This window comes from Furipterus horrens, unplaced genomic scaffold, assembly GCF_987537825.1.
Source record: "Furipterus horrens unplaced genomic scaffold, mFurHor1.1.pri manual_scaffold_11, whole genome shotgun sequence".
Classification (NCBI taxonomy): Eukaryota; Metazoa; Chordata; class Mammalia; order Chiroptera; family Furipteridae; genus Furipterus; species Furipterus horrens.
Window position 1 is genome coordinate 44,087,070 of NW_028327181.1, and position 19,278 is coordinate 44,106,347.

At 41.3% G+C, this 19,278-nt stretch overlaps 1 protein-coding gene across 2 annotated transcripts in view; it reads left to right on the forward strand.

The window, feature by feature from the left end:
- Positions 1-19,278, forward strand: part of AKAP10 (A-kinase anchoring protein 10) — a 73,125-nt gene that overhangs the window by 19,694 nt on the left and 34,153 nt on the right. For both annotated transcript variants that reach the window (XM_090291805.1, XM_090291806.1), the window contains exons 5-9: positions 11,726-11,824; positions 14,329-14,413; positions 15,201-15,324; positions 16,358-16,494; positions 18,520-18,664. In XM_090291805.1, the coding sequence (XP_090147931.1) occupies positions 11,726-11,824; positions 14,329-14,413; positions 15,201-15,324; positions 16,358-16,494; positions 18,520-18,664 (590 nt within the window). The remainder of the gene's footprint in view (positions 1-11,725; positions 11,825-14,328; positions 14,414-15,200; positions 15,325-16,357; positions 16,495-18,519; positions 18,665-19,278) is intronic.

Below are 19,278 nucleotides of genomic sequence, written 5' to 3' on the forward strand. Positions count from 1 at the left end.
ATGTTTTGTTAGACTTATAGTTAAGGTTTTGTTTTTGTTTTTGGTGCTATTGTGAATGGTGTTTAAAAAATTTTTGTTTCTGATTTTTTAATGCTAGTTTATTAATATGACTGACTTTTATATGTTTACCTTCTATTCCGTGACCTTACCAAACTCACTACTTTTAGGAGCTTTTTGGGTAGATTGCTTAGGATTTTCTGCATAGACATTCATGTTATTTGTGAATAGAGACAGTATTATTTCTTCCCAATCTGTTTTTATTTTCTTGCCTTATTGCACTAGCTGGGACTTCCTGTACCATGTAGATTAGGAGTGGTGAGAACACAGTCACTGTTAAATATGAGATTAACTATGGGGTTTTCGTAAATGCCCTTTATCAGGTAGATGAAATTTTCCTTCTCTTGTTTGTTTAGGGTTGTTTGAATCTTGAATGGTGTTGAATTTTGTCAAATATCTTTTTCTGTGTTATTTGACGTAACCAGGTGATTATTTTTGTTAGCAGAACATTGATTTAAAAAATAAATTAATAAGCTTGCATTCTCACGGCAAGACTCATTTGGTTATGGTGTATTATTCTTTTTATGTTGCTAGATTTGTTTTCCTAAGCACTTTTATTTCTGGGTTTGTGACACACATTGCTCTGTAGCTTCCCTGTACTGTCCTTGTCTGGTGTTGGTGTCCGTGTGAAGCTGGTCCCAGAAATGAGCTGGGAAAGTGTTCCACTTCTCTTGTTTTCTGGAAGAAACTGTGTAGAATTGGTATTAAATGTTTGGTAGAGTTGCAAGGGCCTGGGATTTTGTTTTTCAGAGTGTTTTAAACTATGAATTCTATAAGAAACTATTAAGACTGATCAGATAGTCTTTTTTTCTTGAGTGAGTTTTAGTCATTTATGGATTTTAAGGAATTGTTAATTTCATCCAATTCTTGAATATTTGGGTATGTAATTATCTACTATTGTAACAGAGCCCCTGGGCTGCTCCGATTGAAACAGAACCCACGGGCTGTTTAGTTAGGGGTCTGATTGCCCGCCGCCAGAATTACAACTCTGAATACCAGAGTTTGGTGAAAAGCAAAAGAATTGTTTATTTACACAAAGTCCTGCCTCCCCCTCCCAGACCTGGCCAGTCTTACGGAAGTCAGAAACACTGTTTCCCTACTTCCCAGGCACAGTTCAGCTTTACCAGCAGCTTCCAATCACTCAGTTCTGACTGGGGAGGCCCTTTCTGTGCTGTGGTGCCCTCCAGCTCTCAATGCAGGACCGCCTGGATTCTCAGCCTCCTTGGAAACTGCCTTCTTCCTGCAAATCGCATGGATCTCCTCTTCTTCTCAAAGCAGTCTGGCAAGAGCCTCTTCTTAAAGCAGCCTGGAGATCCCTTCTCCAAGCCAGATGGAGGGAGCCCACAAGAGCCAGAGAGTGAGGGCGTGAGGGCCAGAGAGAGCCTGAGAGAGAGAGCCTCCTAGAGCCAGAGCCAGCCCAAAATGTCTGCAGCTCCTCTCTCCCTCCCTGCCTCCTCTCTCTCCCCGCGTCCTCTCACAGTGGGTGTTGCAAACCGTCCTGACCATTCACAGAACCCTAGTAGGCTCTGTCTGCTTCTTCCCTAGGCTCGGTCTGCTTCTTCCATACCAGCCCACAGTCCAAGATCCCTCCCATCTCCCTGAGTCTTGGAAGTAAAGCGGATCTTTGCAACAATGTATCCAGCCACTAGCTCCAGGCATGCAAGGGCATCCTGAAAGCTGCTTCCTGCTGCCTATCTCCCAGCCGCAAACTCTGGGGTTTGTTTTTGGACTCCCCTGTTTCTGTAACACTATTACCATATACCTTTTTAATCTTGGGTTTACAGTGACACCTCTCTTTCATTTCTGATATTGGCAATTATGTCTTCTTTTTTATTTGTAAGTATGTGTAGGGTTTTTTTGTCCTTTTCAAATAATCAGCTTTTGATTAAGTGATTTTTATCTGTTCTTTTTTCTGTTTCAATTTCATAAATTTTATATTCTGTACTTTTTTCCTCTCCTGCTTGCTTTGGGTTTATTTTGTTCTTTTTCTGGTTTACTAAGGTAGAAACTTAGATTGCTGATGTATTTAATGCTCTAAGTTTCCTTCTAGCCACTGCTTTAGGTACATCCCACATATTTTGAACTGAACAAAAATTAAATGTCTAATTTCCCTTGGTTCTTACCCTTTTGTCCATGGGTTATATAGAAGTATATTGAAAGGATCCAAGATAGCAGCAGAGGAGGTGGAAATTACACTCACCTCCTCCCAGGACCAAACTGGAATTACAACTAAAATATAGAACAATCAGTCTGAATAACCATTTTAAGACTAGCTGAACAGAAGTCTTATAACTAAGGATTTACACAAGAAGCTGCATCGAGACTGGTAGGAAGAGTAGAGACACAGAAAGTGCTGGCAGGACCCAGGTGCCCTCTTAAAGGGCCAATGCATAACATCACATTCGCAGCTACTTATTCTGGGCTCTGGTAGAGGGAGGGTGACTTAGAGTGGACTAGAGTTGTACAAGGAGAGGCTGGGTTGTATGGCTCCGGGGAGAGAGCAGAAGGGACAACCGTCAGTGTCCCTGTGCTGAGTTCCTCTCCCACATAGCCCACAGATACCATCTTTCTTGGGTCAAGCACACCCCACCATATGCCATCAGTCTGAGAGAATGAAATTGCCCCACTGTCCTAACTCATTACCACCCTGCCATGTGGAGCTCACACCATGCAGAGCAGATAGCTACCTGGGCCCCTGGTATGGAGGTATGGGCACACTCAAGTGTCATAGACTGAGTTGTGTGGCTCTGGGGCGTGGACTACCCCCTACCGCTCCTGGGAGCCTGAGCAGTGCCCACACCTACCCCCATGGGAGATCTGCTAGCTCAACCCTCCTGACTTCTGAAGTCTTCTGCTGAGCTTGAGCTCTTGAGGAGCCACGGGCAGAATGTGGGACAGACTTGAGTTGTGTGGCTCTAGGGTGGGGGTGGGGGGCAGTTTACCTTCACATGCCCAACTGGTGCAAAGCCCTCCCTTTACACAGCCAAGTATTGGTCTGTTTGGGCCCGATAAACTCTGCTGGCCTCACCCTAATGACTCCCTGAGACCTTTCCTTACAACAAAGGTTTGCGGGTATCTGATAGGTGGCATCTTGTAATGGTGTACCTTGGGACTTTTTCAGAGTAGCCTCAGACCCAGCACTGGTACTGAGATTGAACCTGATTTAAGTTGGTGAGGACCACTTGCCCCTACCTGGTGACTCACTGAGACCCTACCTCATACAACTCACATACTACAAGAGGCTCTTTCAGTGAGTGAGCCAAATAGGCAGCTGGCAGGTAGAGACAGGTGGAGGCAGATTGCAAGGTGCCTTGGGTCTTTTGCTGACCTGCCCCTGGACTTGGTAAGGGTGGAAGCTGGTTTTGATGCACAGTTTGGCCTTTCCCACACAGCCCAGGTCCAGCAGAGGCAGCCACAAAGCTAGATCACTTTCTTGCTCCAAACAAGTTGGCCAGGGCTAGTCATAGTCAGTGTATGATGTTGATCTGCACCTGAGTCCCTCCCAAGAGGTTCCAGAACTGACACAAACCAGTGGAGGGCTTCAGTCATCATCAGAGCAGGACCCAGATAGCTCCACAAGCGGCACTGCCAAATGGAGGTCTTAGAAGGCACCAGACCCTCCTGAGTCCAATTTTGCTTTCTGTGGTCAGCACCCAAACAGCTACTTATACACTGTGGTTGGGGTTGATCCTCACAGTCAGCCAGCCTGATGATCGACCCCATGCCCAGGCAGGCCAACAGCAATCAGGACTCAACTAGAACAAGAGGGCCCACATAGCCCACACAAAGGACATTCCTGGAGCAGCCATATTATGTGATCAGGGAGAGTGTACCTCTGGGTCCCACAGAACACCTACTTAATAAGGCCACCCTACAATGACTGGGAGATACAGCAAATCTACCTAATACACAAACACACAGAGGCAGCCAAAATGGAAAGACAAAGAAACAAGCCCCAAAAGAAAGAACAGGATAAGTTCCAGAAAAAGAAATAAGTGAGATGGAGACAAGCAATCTACCAATACAGAGTTCAAAACAGTGGTTATAAGAATGCTCAAGGAATTTAGTAAGAAGTTCAGCAGCATTAAAAAGGACATAGAAATAAAAAAATAACCAGTCAGAAATGAAGAATACAGTATCTGAAAAGAAGAATACAGTAAAAGGAATCAAAAGCAGGTTAGATAAAGCAGATGTTTGAATCAGTGATTGGGAAGGCAAGCTAGCAGAAAACATAATCAGAGCAGCAAAAAGGAAAAAAAAAAAGAATTTTAGGAAATGAGGATAGTTTAAGGGACCTTTGGGATAGCAGAATGTAACAACATCTGCATCATAGAGATAGCAGAAGAAGAGAGCAAAGGATCGAGAAACTTCTGAAGAAATAATGACTGAGAACTTCCCTAACCTAGTGAAGGAAAAAGACACACAAATCCAGGAAGAACAGGGAGTCCCAAACAAGATGAATTCAAAGAGGCCCACACCAAGACACATCATAATTAAAATGGCAAAGGTTAAAGACAATCTTAAAAGCAGCAAGAGAGAAACAGTTACCTACAAGGGAGCTCCCATAAGGCTGTCAGCTGATTTGTCAACAGAAACACTTCAAGTCAGAAGGGATTGGAGCAAAATATTAAAGTGATGAAAAGCAAGGAGCTATAAACAAAACTATCTGTATAGTGAGGCTGTCATGTAAAATTGAATGAAAAGTAATGAGCTTCCTAGAGAAGGAAAAGCTAAAGGAGTTCATTACCACTAAACCAGTATAAGAAATGTTAAAGGGTATTCTATTGTATAAGAAGAAGAAGAAGAAAGGGGGAAAAAACTGAGGAACATAGTTAAAAGAATAAAATGGCAATAAATAAGTATCAATAATCACTTTAAATATAAATGTCTTAAATGCTCTAATCAAGACATAGGGTAGGACTTCTGGCCAATATGAAGGCATAGGTAGACATGCTTCATCTCCCTCCACAACCATAAGAAGGAATACAACTACCTCAAAACTAAAAACAACCACAAGTACCAGAAAATTGAACTTCATGGAAGTCCAACAAATAAAAATAGAAAGAAATAACCCTCATCCAGACAGGTAGGAGGGGTGGAGCCCAGACAGAGAGGACACGGTGTGGCGGTGGTGGCAGTGGCAGCTGTGGCCAGTCAGCAGGGAACACAGTCACATTATAAAAGTCAGGAGGGACACCTGGGGAGCACTCCCTGCTCCAGGCCAGACTACACAGCTCACAGTTCCAATGCCTGGGAAAATAAAGCCTCATTGCTTCTGACTGTGAAAAACAGTGGGGATTGGGGCAGCAGAAGAAACTGCCAGTCTCTTGGCAGAGTCTGCTTGTTTAGAGAGCCCCCCACGGTCCTAGAACATCCGCAAACCCACGCACTCTGGGAACCACAACCTGGGCAACAGCTAGAGGGGTGCCGGTCCCATTGTTCCCTCTCAGAACCCTCCCCCACATACAGGGCCACAACATGACAAAACAGGTTGTTCCACACTGATGAATACCTAAGGCTCCTCCCCCTACAATGTAACAGGTGCTACAGCTCTACCTAAGACACAGAGGCAAACATAGGAGCCTGTCAAGTTGAGGAGACAGAGAAGTATGGCCCAAAAGAGGGAGCAGATCAAGGTTCCAGTGGGAGAACTAAACAGCGAGGAGATAGCATAGCCATCCTAACAGAGGAGGAGGTAGCCAACCTAACATAAGCAGAATGAAAACACTGGTGATAACGATGCTCACAGACTTGACAGACATGATTATGACAAATGCAGAAGAAAAGAAGTGAAGGCTATACTAAGTGAAATGAAGAAAAATCCATGCAAAACCACTGGTGAAGGGAGGGAAGCTGGAGTTCAAAACAACGATTTGGAACATAAGGAAGAAACACAGTCAACCAGTACAGAATGAAGAAATAGGAATTGAAAAAAATGAGGAGAGGCTTAGGAACCTCTGGAAAACGTTAAACATGCCAACATCTGAATCGTAGGGATGCCAGAAGGAGAAGAGGAAGAGCAAGAAATTGAGAACTTAGTTGAAAAAATAAGGAAGGAAAACTTCCCTAATTTGGCAAAGGAAATAGACATACAAGTCCAGGAAACAGAGAATCCCAAAGAAGCTAGACCCAAAGAGGACCGCACCAAGACACATCATAATCAAAATGCCAAAGTTTCAAGATAAAAAATCTTAAAAGCAGCAAGAGAAAAGAAGAGAGTTACTTACAAAGGGGTTCCTTTAAGATTCTTAGCTCATTTCTCAAAAGAAACTCAGCAGGCAAGAAAGGACGGGCAAGAAGTGTTCGAAATGATGAAAAGCAAGAACCTATAACAAAATTACTCTACCCACCAAAGCTATCATTTGGAATGGAAGGGCAGATAAAGTGCTTCCCAGACAAGGTAAAGCTAAAGGAGTTCATCACCAAGCCCTTATACATGAAATGTTAAAGGGACTCATTTAAGAAAATGAGGAGACTTCTGACCAAGATGGAGGCCTAGACTGACATGCTTTGTCTCCCTCCACAACTAAGAAGGAATACAACTACTGCAAAACCAGAAATAACCAGAAGTTCCAGAAAATAAAGCTACATGGAAGTCCAATGAATGAAGTTATAAAGAAGTGGTGCTTATCCGGATGGGTAAGAGGGTGAAGCTGGGCGGAGAGGTGCTGGTGGCAGCAGCAGCAGCAGCATCGGCGGTGGGATAGCGGTAAGCACAGACACCCGTATTTAAGGGGAGACAGGAAGCGCCTGAGGAGCACCCCTGGCTGCAGACCAAACCTGTCAGCTGGCGATTCCAACACCGGGGAAGGCAGACCCCCACTGCCTCGGACTTTGAGGGCCAGAGGAGGTGGGGACAGAGGAGGAGGCTCCCGATCTCTCAGCAGAGAGTGAATGGCAGGAATCCATCTTGGGTCCCCGCTCCCACACAAAGCACCACACTGTGGTGAGAAGGGTCGCCCGGTAGTGACGAGTGCACGGGGCTCCGCCCTCTATAGCGTAGGAGGTGTGACAGCCCCGCCCAGGAAGCAAAAACTGTCAGGATGGCACAAATCATGGTAGAGATCCCAGTGACGCAGCTGACCAGACAGCAAATATCTACCTAACGACTCAGCAGATAGGAAATCTTTCAGAGCTTTGGTTATACGAATGCTTACAGACCTAACAGCAGGTCTTAAACAAGACAGGGAAGGAATGAAGGCTAGTCTTGCTGAAATGAATGAAAACACATATGAAACTAGTGGTGAGGGGAAGAAAACCGGGGATCAAATCAACAAATTGGAACATAGGGAAGGAACAAACAGTAAACCAGGGGAGAAAGAGGAAACGAAAATTGAGGAAAATGAGGAGAGGCTCAGAAAACTATGAAACAGCTATAAGCGGGCCAACATCCAAATCATAGGGTTCCCAGAAGGTGAAGAAGAACTAGAAATTGAAAAAGTATGTGAAAAAATAATGAAGCAGAACTTTCCTTACTTGGGGAAGGAAATAGACTTACAGGTCCAGGAAGCACAGAGAGTTCCAAAAAAACTGGACCCAGGGAGAACCACTCCAAGACACATTATAATCAAAGTGTCAAAAATTAAGGATAAAGAGAGAATCTTAAAAGCAGCAAGAGAGAAGAGAATTACATACAAAGGGGTCCCAATAAAACTATCAGCTGATTTTTCAAAAGAAGCTCTGCAGGCAAGAAGTATTCAAGTAATGAAAAACAAAAACCTACAACCATGAATACTCTATCCAGCGAAGCTGTCATTCAGAATAGAAGGGCAGAGAAAGTGCTTCCAGAACAAAGTAAAACTGAAAAAGTTCATCAGATCCAAACCACTGTTATATGAGATGTTAAAGGGACTTGTTTAGGAGAAAGAGGATCAAAACTATGAACATTAAAATGAAAACTATCACAACAACCAACAATAGATGCTAGGGAATCGAAACAAAGGCAAACTAAGCAGGCAATGAGAATGGAAAAGAATTATAGGTATGGGGAACATTTTGGGGGGAGGTCAGCGGGGAGGGGGAAGGGGGGAAAGGGAGGGAGATGGTACAGGAATTAAGAAGCATAGTAGGAGGGAGTGGAGTAGACAGGAAGATGTTGAGAAGAACTATGTTCACAACCAATGGGCATGGACTAAGGGGGGCACAGCTGGAGGGAGGGGGGTCACTGGGTGGAGGGGAACAAAGGAAAAAGAAATTGGGACAACTAACAGCATAATCAATAAAGCATATTAATAAAAAAGAAGAAAATGAAGACCAAAGCTATTAACATTAAAATGACAACAAACTCCCAATTATAAACAACTGAATCTACAAGTCAAAAACAAACTAAGCAAGCAACCAGAACAGGAGCAGAATCATAGGTATTGAGATCATTTGGAGGATTATCATCAGCTGGGAAGGGGAAGAGGGAGGAATGGAGAAAAGATGCAGAGTTTAGGAAGCATAATTGGTAGGAACAAAATAGACGGTGATGTTAAGAGTAGTATAGGAAATGGAGGAGCCGAAGAACTTAACATGCAGAACCCATGGACATCAACTAAGAGGGGTAGATTGCTGGATAGAATGGGGGTACCAGGTGGAGGGGAGCAAAGGGGGAAATACTGGGACAACTGTAATAGCATAAACAATAAATATACTTAAAAATATAAATCCTTAATTACATGTCTTTTTAATATATGTGATGATACGGGAAATATGCAGAAGCACTTCTGCATACTGAAACATACTCCTGTTAAGGAAAAGTACATGTGCAGTCTATTTTTGTGAGTTCAAGTAGCCTCTTTTTAAAGGGAATATGATTTTTACTTGTAAGAATGACTATAGACAAACTATAGTTATTCAGACTTAAATATTTGGCGGACATTTTCTTGGGAATGAATGTAGTAAATTTGCTATTTCAAGGAGAACAACTGACAGTACTTGTTGCCCAGTGGTAAAATTTAAGCTTTTTCAAGTGAAAATTACAATTTTAGAAAACTTGTATTCACCACTGTGTGCTTTCACAGCTTTTAAGAAGTGTTCCGATAAGAACATCAGTGATACTAATGATGTGACTTCTTTTTCTACCTATATGATGCAGCATATCAACATTTGGAAGATCTGCATAAACCAGTAAACCAGTAGTTTCCAAAATATTTGGGACTATACGATATTGTAAAACCATGAGTCAAAGATCCATTAAATATGGGAGATAGACCAGTGAGTTTTAATACAACAGAAGACAAATTCATTTTGTGGTTTCAGAGTCTACATTCCAACTAACCTTTAAGAAAGTACTACTTGCCAAGTTTTGGTGCACTATCAAAGAAGAATATGTCCACAGTTATCTCAAAAAGCTATTAAGACACTCCTTTTTTCCAACTATAAATCTCTGAAGCCAGATTTTCTTAAATATAGAAAAGAAATGTTTCTCTGTTCACAACACATCTGTTACCAATGTATATGTTTCCAAGCAATTCTCTGATTCTCTGTGGGGAGTAACTGGGACCTTTCCAGTTTAGTTCGTTCTGACTGGAGCCGCCTGGGGTTAGTGCGGAGTCCCCAGAGCGAGTGACCCGTCTCACGGGCCCGCCGTTGCCTGTGGTCCTGGCCAACCACCCATAAACTGGGGGTTTTCACAGCCCCTTCCTGTTGCTCAGTAATGTGCTGTGGTGGCTCACAGAGCTTAGGGAAACCCTTTCCTTGTGTTTACTCATTTCTGTTAAAGGATAGTATAAAGAGGGCCCTAGGGCAAGGTCCAGAAGGGTCTCACGTGCAGGAACCTCGGTCTCTGTGGAGTCCTGGTTATTAATTTATGATACCCAGCCTTTTTACCTTCCACGGAGGTCTGGCAACCAGCCCCCTTTCTGCCAGTCACCTCATGGCCACAGATTTTTCTATGGTTAGGAGGGGCTTATTATAGTAACAGAAAGATAGTCATAGTGCCCCAGCACTCAGGAAATTCCAAGGGTTTTAGAAGCTCTGTTCCAAGAACCAGAATGAAGAATGTATGTATGTATATATGTATACACACACACACATTTTCCTATCATATCACGATGTCATAATATGCTTCAACCAAAACAAAGTAACACAACAGATTGAATGCCAAAGCAGGTATGAGAATCCAGTAGTTTGCTATCAAGACAAATGTAAAACAGTGTCCTTTTCTAACTTTTTCAGTTTGGATAAGTTACTCTCCATTCAAAAAAATGTTATCTATGTTAACCCTTTGGGTGCCATGCATAATTGCTAAAATTCGTGTGAGTAATGGCAGGCTATTTTTCTAAGAAATGCAGTTTATGAAAAATGTCTGTAAAAACATTATTATTCATAATAATTTGCTGAAAATTTCCGAACATATACTAAATACACTCTTTTTTTGTAAGCAGTGTTCTTTGACGCAATTTAGCAAAAAATTTATTGCATTAAAATTATTATAACAATTATTTTAGAAAAAAATTATTTCCTTCAATGTGGCTTTTGAAGTACAATATATGGCATAATATAAAATCTATGATTATAATTTGAAAAAACACATAGCAACATGGATAACAAGCAAGAAGTATGCTGAATATTGCATACATTTTTGAAAAGAAATAAGGAAACTTCATAACGTACAAAAAAATTAACACAAATGGCATTCACACTGGAGACATATATCAATAGATATAAACAGTGGAAAACAGTTTATAAACAAAAATGAAATACAAAAATAATACATTAGCAAAAGCTATCATGCACACTGCATAGAGTTTCGACGATTATTGCAAAGATAAATGATATTAAAAGGAACGTTTAAAATGTAAGTAAAAATTATAACAATATATCAGTATTTGAACAAGCATAAAAATTCAAAATTTGGATCAACATGAGAAAGAGTTATATCAATATATAACCTGAGGTACACAAAAAGAACAAAACAAAATACAAATTATTCCACTGTTATTTACATTTATAGCCATTGAAAAAAGTTGCTGGGAGCGACGCTGGCACTTATGGGAAAATTTGTCAGTGTTGCTCACAGCGATGTTGGCACTCAGAGGGTTAACTTCTAGCCAATTTAACATGGGTTTTTAACTGAAGCAGTTTTTCTCACTTTAAGTTTCTGATACCTTAATATCTATAAATAAAATTCACACAAACCAAAGTTCATTAGGATCCTCAGTAATTTTTAAGATAAAGTCCTGAGAATACAAAATCTGAGTTTCTTTGTATTAACATTCTAGGGTTTTGAAGGTCAAATTAATGCAATATTGATGACTATGAAAAATCATTTTGTAAAATATTTAAAATGTAGATTTGTAAATAATGTTTGAGTTCCTCCCTTTAATTGCCATGCAAGTCCTTCAAGTTCAGACTTTGAAGGAGAGACTGGAAAGAGAGCGTGCGTATGTCATTGCTATTATGGAGCTTGTTGGTTTGGATGAGGGGTAGAGGGGGAATTCACATGTAATTCCTCTGTTCCCCAAATCAGACAGTGAAAAGGCGATATTATGGTGAGGCTTGTTTTGTCTGTATTTTGACATATATTTGTAGTATAATAGGTACACACACTTGTGTGTATGTGTGTACACATTCATGTGTGTTTAGGCTCACAGAAAACTTAAGTCCTGCTATTCATGAATGTAATCGATTACTAGTTCAATTTGTGTTTTGAATTTGAAGTTTTCCCCTTCTTCCCTTACAGGTATAGAAAAAGATGCAGTGAATACTTTTACCAAATATATATCTCCAGATGCTGCTAAACCAATACCAATTACAGAAGCCATGAGAAATGATATCATAGGTAAGCAGTGCTTGAAGCTACGGCAAAAAAAAAAAAAAAATGTCTGTCATTGGTTATTTACTAAGGGAACTTTTTATAAATATGGAATCCTAGTCTGTTTTCAGATATCTTTTTTTCCAGGTGTAATAAAGCATGTGCATTTAAAAAATAACTTACAAACTCTTATGCACAGTTCTGTGTCCTTTCCAAATACTGGCATGCAATCTGACATTGCTTCCTTTTAGAGAACCTTGAATCTTTTTCTTTCCATTTTTAAATTATTTTTACTTTTTAATTACATTTGGCATACATTGTTATATTAGATTCAGGTGTTCACCCCAGTGATAGACATCACATAACTTACTAAGAGATCATACCGATATATCTCACACCCACCTGACCCCACACAGTTATTACATTATGTTCCCTGTGCTGTACTTGACATCCCATGACCATTCTGTACAAACTTCTTGATTCCTTCATCCTTTTCACACACCCACCCCTCAGCCCCCCTTCTATCAGTTCTCAGAAATCTGTAGCTCACAAACTTACTCTTATGTGTTAGACCCAAATTCTTAGACTTTGACTTGAATAACGACAGCAAGGACAATAATTTCACACATTTATTGAGTACTTCCTGTGTCCCAGACAGCATTCTAAGTACTTTCCATGGATAAACTCATTTACTCTTCTAAAGAACCTTGCAGCATGTAGTTATTTTATAAATGAGGAAAGTGAAGCAGAGAGAGTAATTTTCCCAACGTAACACAGCTCAGACATGGCAGAAGTCAAGACAAGAGGTCTGTGGACTGAATTCTGGATCAGGCCTAACATTTAGTCTGTCAGGTGAGGAATAACCAACAAAGGACACATGGAAGTGACAGCCAGTAGTGATGGAGGCTCTTCTCCATCAACTATGTATCAAGAGAGTAGTCCTTCCTGGAAGCAAATGGGAAAATGTTTCTGGGAGGAAGGGGGTGATCCAAAGTGTTAAGGCATGCTAGTAGGTTCATGAAGATGAATAGTAGGAATGGGGGGGATTTGGCAACCCTGTGGGCAGCTGGGCCCGTGAGTATCTTAATTAGTGGACCTTTAGGGACAAGAACCTTTCTTGAAAGAGCCTTAAGAGAGAATAGGAAGAGGAATGAAGACAGCAAGGATGGGCAGCTCTCAGGCATTTCGCTCTAAGAGGGTGCTGGGAGGGGGTATTATCTCAAGGGACAGTGGCTTTTATTTTTAAGGGGACATGTTATAAACATATATGATAACATACGAACAAGTAGGCAGTGCATATAGCCGGTAGGAATAAGCCAGTAGCGAAGACAAATTGGATGCAGGAGAGAAGGGCAGCTGCCGTGGGCAGGCAGTTTTGAGAAGGCAGAAGAGGAAGGCCCAGTGCTCAGTGAAGGGCGGCTCGCGGGGTGTGAGCACAGTGTGTCTGCACTGATGGGAGGCGCTGAGAGGTCCAGGGGGTTTGGTAGATGTGACAGGAAGTGGTAGAAACAATGTTCTGATTGTTTCTATTTTCTTAGTAAAGTAGGGAGCAAAGGGAATAGGAGAGGAGGTGTCAGGATGTGGAAGAAGGTGTGCTCTGTCTAGGAGAATGTGAGAGTCATGGGCCAGGAAACTGCAGTGTGAACCTTGGGTTTCATTAAGTTCCCAGCAAGGTCATGGACTTCAGAGGGAAACCAGGCGTCAAGGTCATGTGGGTTTTTTCTAGCTGTTTAACAGCTGAACGGTGTACTGGTGCGCCATAGTTGGTTTAGGCGATTTCTGATGCTAATACGTTTTACGTCTTTAAATTTCCATTGAATAACATTTTGATAAATTTTTTCTAGATAAATCTTTTCACAAATCCATAATCCTTTGGGTTTTACAGTACTAGAAATGAAATTGCTGATTGAAAGGGTATGTTCATTTTTAAAGCTTAAGCTAGAAACTGCCAAATGGCCCTCTAGAAAGACACACTAATTTATATTCCCACCATGTTAAGCATTTAAACATATGGATTGTTAAAACACTTCAGTGCCTTCTTATTTTAATTTATAATTATATTTATTTGATTGCTAGTGAGCATGCATATGTTCTCGTATTGGCCATTTTGTGCCTGCTCTTTTCGAATTGTCTTTTCATGTCCTCTGCTCTTTTTTTCTTTTGGGATATTTCTTGTTAGTTTGTAAGAGTCTTGATACACAAATGATAATTCGTCATACATAGAGGAAACTGTCCTACATGCCACAAATTTCCCCCCTAATTTGTTTTTGGATTGTTTTGATGTACAGAATTTTATGTTAAATCTTTTGTTTTCTGCTTTTGCATATATATATATACAGATATATGTAGATAAATAAACATAAATGCTTAGAAAGACCTTCTCTACCTCAAGATCAGCTGTCCTTCTATATTTTCTCTTAATTCCATTTAAAACCAAATTTATTTGCCTTTATAGTTATTTCCTACTTTGATTCATAAATGTGTACATTTTGGATTTAATAGAAATTTAATTATTGACCATTCTTTGACAGCAAAGATCTGTGGAGAAGATGGACAGGTGGACCCCAACTGTTTTGTTGCGGCACAGTCCATAGTCTTCAGTGCAATGGAGCAAGAGTAAGTTAGTGTCGTGCTTCCGCGTTCTGCACTCCTTCTTGAGAGATTGGCTTTGGTGTTAGGAAGGGGTTTCACTCACTGAAAACAAATTACCTTTGAGGATTTAAGTATTTTGAATGTTTACAGGACCTTATAGGCATAACGTGAAGACTGTCTTGGTTAATTTTTTTTAATATAAATTGTGAACTTCGTTAAAAAATAAAACAAGTTTCCATTTTTAATGTTAACATTTCCTAAGTTAAAATAATTTATTTTTAATTCTGAAGTCATTTTGGTATGACTGTGACTATTAGAATTGGTTTGTTGATTTAAACACTATGTGGGTCTTCAAGTGGATATCCTGTCTGTTAGTGCATGCTGTTGAAACTGCCTCTGAAGGGTTTTTTGTTTTTGTTTTTTAATTAATTACTGCTGCATGCCCTTAAAAAGAATCTACAGATTCATTCTTTCATTTAACATTTGTGAAAAGGGTGCTCTCTCTGTGCAAGGCCTAGTTAGATACAGTCCCTGCCCGGAAGGAAGTTCCAGCCTAATGAGAGAAATAGGGCATGTTCTTCTGTTACGGTAACATGAGTGGCACGTGTTGAATATCAGAGGAAAGCTGGCGTCAAGAGGCTGGAGAGCCTACTTACAGGTAGAGGAATGGGAGCAACCCCATGGGGAGGGAGGTAGTGTTGGCCTAGGCTTTGAAGGTACGATAGGCACAGAATGGAAAGAGTGTATTTTTCCCAATTAAACTCTTTCCCTTGGCTGTTCCCTCAAATTGTCCCTTTTTGTCCATGTGCAGGCACTTTAGTGATTTTCTGCGAAGTCATCATTTCTGTAAATACCAGATTGAAGTGTTGACCAGTGGGACTGTTTACCTGGCTGACATCCTCTTCTGTGAGTCAGCCCTCTTTTATTTCTCTGAGGTAAAATCTGTGTTCCCTTTCATACTCTGTTAGAGCATTTCAGCCTCTAGACTATAAATGCTGGGGCCCTGTCTATAGAAAATACTGTGGAAGGGGCAAATCATTTTCCAATAGGTCAACTGGATTTAAATAATTTTATTATTTAAGTTGTGTGTGATGGCAAGAGAACTAATGACATATTAGATTAAAGAGAGAACATGAACATTCAGTGTAAAATAACTAATTTTTAAAAACCTAATTAAGATGATGCATATTTTTAATTATTTGGAGCTGTTTTAAAACCATAGAATTTGATACTAGAATGTGCGCACATATTTACAGACCAGATTTAGGAAGAAAGGAAAGTAGCAAATTTTTCCTGCTGTCATCACTTTGCTTTAGCCACTGATAGGTTTGCCCAGTAAAGCATTTGCAAAATGCAGCGAGTATACTAATCTCTGTGAGAATACATTTTATATAACGGTGTTTGTGGGCTTCAGCAAACGAAATTCTTTGGTTGCAAGCAAATGACTATTAAGTAGAGGTAAGAGGATTCCCAGTCTCTCAAAGCAGTAACTTAAATACACACTTGCATTTAGTCGCTTTGCTTTTTCACTCCCTCTTTGCCGCAAGTGTCAGTGAGCATTCATCCAGGTTAGCATGGCTGCATGGGCTGGGGGGAACGATGGGTTTACAAGGTATGGTCTCGTTCCTTTACTCTTTGCATGTTTGCCGGCAATGAGCCACTAATCCAGCTTTACGGTCATCTTCACCCCAGTTCACTGAAGTTTGCATCCAACTGTGTGGTGGCTGTAGTTTTGTTAGTTTTTTGGGGGTTTTTTCCCCTAAAATAATGTTTTTAAACTTTTCAATCTCAAATGACTCTAAGGTGTGGCTGGCATTAACTGAACAAATGGACCTGTTAGATTTTTTTTGTTTGTTTTGTTTGTTTTGTTCATATCCTATATTTTAATAGTTAGGGCTTATAAATTAGGGATGGCGAGAGAAATTTGTTTATAGTCTTATTTTCCTCTTTTGTACTTTTCCTTCCTAGTACATGGAAAAAGAAGATGCAGTGAATATTTTACAGTTCTGGTTGGCAGCAGATAATTTCCAGTCTCAACTTGCTGCCAAAAAGGGCCAGTACGATGGGCAGGAGGCACAGAATGACGCCATGATTTTATACGACAGGTGAGTTTTATTGCAGATGTCTTCAGCGTTCGGCAAATATTTACTATTTGATCCTTCAGAAATGAAAATGAATGAACTCCGTCTCTGCTGTCAGGGGACTCACAGGGAGCAGCACAGAGCTGCTTTGCATATGATGTGTGTTCTTAGAACAAAACTTTCTGTTGGAGAAAAAGGGGAGGTTTGTGTGTGGCAGGCAGGACAGTGATGTGGAGTTCAGGGAGGGTTTCACAGAAGAAAGACTTAAATTGGGTCCTGAAGAATGAATTTAATATTGCTAGTCAGAGAAGGCAGAAAAGAACATTCTAGGCAGAGCAGTGACAAGCAAAGTCATAGAACCTTGTGGGAATGTGGCACTTGCAAGAAACTTCGGTTTGGGTCATCGAAGCTTGGGTATGGACTGTTAGAGGAAGATGCAGCTCACAGGAACAGACTGTAAAGGGTCCTGAGTGAACGTGTGTGGTGTGTCGTGCTTTCTGGTGCAGGTCTGCTCAGCAGTGTGAGTGCTCAGTGCGTCCTGCTCTTTCCTGCGTCTTCACTGGGAAGGACAGGGCAGTGCAGCCTTACAGTGAACAGAATTGAAAACATCAGGCAAGTGATCAGGCTGTGGCCAGCTGCACTTGTTTTACTTTGTAAAGAAAAGTGCTGTGTTATTTGTATCCACAAGCACGTGCTAAGGGGGTAACCACAGGGAGGAGAAGAATCTGTGGGTATCAGGGTTGGAAGAGAGCTGGGGTCAGTGGTTGCCAAGTGTAGTTTGCAGGCCCGCACGGGCCGTCCGCCGGAGAATCACCCGGAGCTTATTCATAGTCGGTTTCCGGTCCTCCTCTCTAGGAGACGTGGCTCAGCAGGTTTGAGGTGTGACCCGGGAATCTTTGTTTTTAGAAGATACCCCAGATGATTCTGATGAATCGCCAGATTGGGAATCTAGTCTGATTTTCCTATTTTGCACATAATAAAACTAAGGCCTAGAGAGGTAGTGACTTTCTCAAAGTCACAGAGCAAGTGAGTGGCAGCACCTGGACTGGAATGCAATTCTTCATATTTGTCCAGTGTTTATTTTAGTATATTTGTGGAAAATATTATGTAAGAAACATGGTTATATGGTCATTGAAATGGCAGGTGTTTACATTTAGAAATAAGAAATAAGGGTGTTCTTCCTGCTCTAACAGAAGAGTGGCACTAGTGAGGTCCTGCAGGAGGAACTCAGTCACCACACAGAGTGGGGACCCTGTTTTCCCACGGGATCCTGTGCTCACACAGGGGGCCGTTTCCCAGTGAAGGTGACTGTAGTGTCCCTCATCAGCCTGCCAGCATCACCATGACCGTGCCTCCTCTGCCTGCCTGCATTTGTACCATACAGAGGAGTTCGAAGTGACTAGGATGCTGGGAAGAGATCATATAGATGTTGTTCTTCTTTAATGCTTTTTTTTTAAGTATGCACTTTGAAATCCTCTTACCAAAACGCCAATTCCATTGTGTCCTGTTAAGTTAAAAATATTTGTTATCATTGATTACTCCTTTTCCTTTATATACCAGTAGTCAGCAAGTCCTATTATTCTCTCCAAATACATCAAACCCATCCACTTCACCCTCAGTGCTATTTTGTTTCAAATTCCTACACAAATTACAATGGTGTGTTCTCATTGAATCCTATGAAGGGATTTTTTTCTTCTCTGTTTGTTTCCAGGGGAAGTGTCTTACCCTCTTTCAAATCCATTTCTTTTTACCAAGTGCTGAACGGAGAATAGATTCCCACTAAATATGTGTGATTGATTGATTGATTTGCTTGGTTGTAGCCTGGCCCACGAAAATCTTAAACAAGAGCTAAGTATGAGGGACGGCAGGCAGGCAGGCAGCAGGTGAGCGCGGGTGTCTTGGGGGCAGTGGGAACAGAGGCTGCAGCCAGGCCGTCATCACGCAGCCCTGCGGCACCGGGTCTGCAGGCGGGAGCGAGGCCCCCACAGGTGCAGGAAGTTGCTTCCTTGCTGTGGAGTTGGTTTTACTTTGGCTGTCTTTCTGCCACAGGTACTTCTCCCTGCAGGCCACACATCCTCTTGGGTTTGATGATGCTGTGAGATTAGAAATTGAATCTAATATCTGCAGGGAAGGTGGGCCACTCCCTAACTGTTTTACGACTCCATTACGGCAAGCCTGGACGACCATGGAGAAGGTAACCAAGAACTTTAAAATAAGATTTTACTGTTAGAATCCAGAAAATATAATGAGAAAAAACAAATCAACAGAACAGTAGAAAATTTAAGTAGTACAAAGAGTTATTAAGAGCAGTCTTTGAGTCTGACTCTTAACATTTATGTTACTGAAATTCTTTAATGCCGTTTTCCTCAACTGTAAAATGGAGGTGATGTGGCTACTTACCTTAAAGTTATTTTGAGGGTAACAATGAGATAAGATGTATATGAATTAAGTGCTTATTAATTAGATAGCAGTACTGGAAAAAGTATCAGAGAAACCAACTACACCTTCTACTGGCAAGGGAAGTCTCCGGACCAACCAAGACAGCACGGTGTTGGGTTTGCTGTGAAGAACACGCTTGTTAACTCCATAGAGCCACCCACAGGAGGCACAGAGAGATTACTTACCCTCCGATTGTCAACAACTTTCGGCCCAGTCAGCATTCTTAGCGCGTACGCCCCAACCCTCTGCGCCACCATCGAAGAGAAAGAACAGTTCTACCATGCACTGGACGAAGTGTTATCCAAGATCCCCAGAAGTAACGCTCTCTATCTCCTTGGAGACTTCAACGCAAGAGTAGGAGCCGACCAC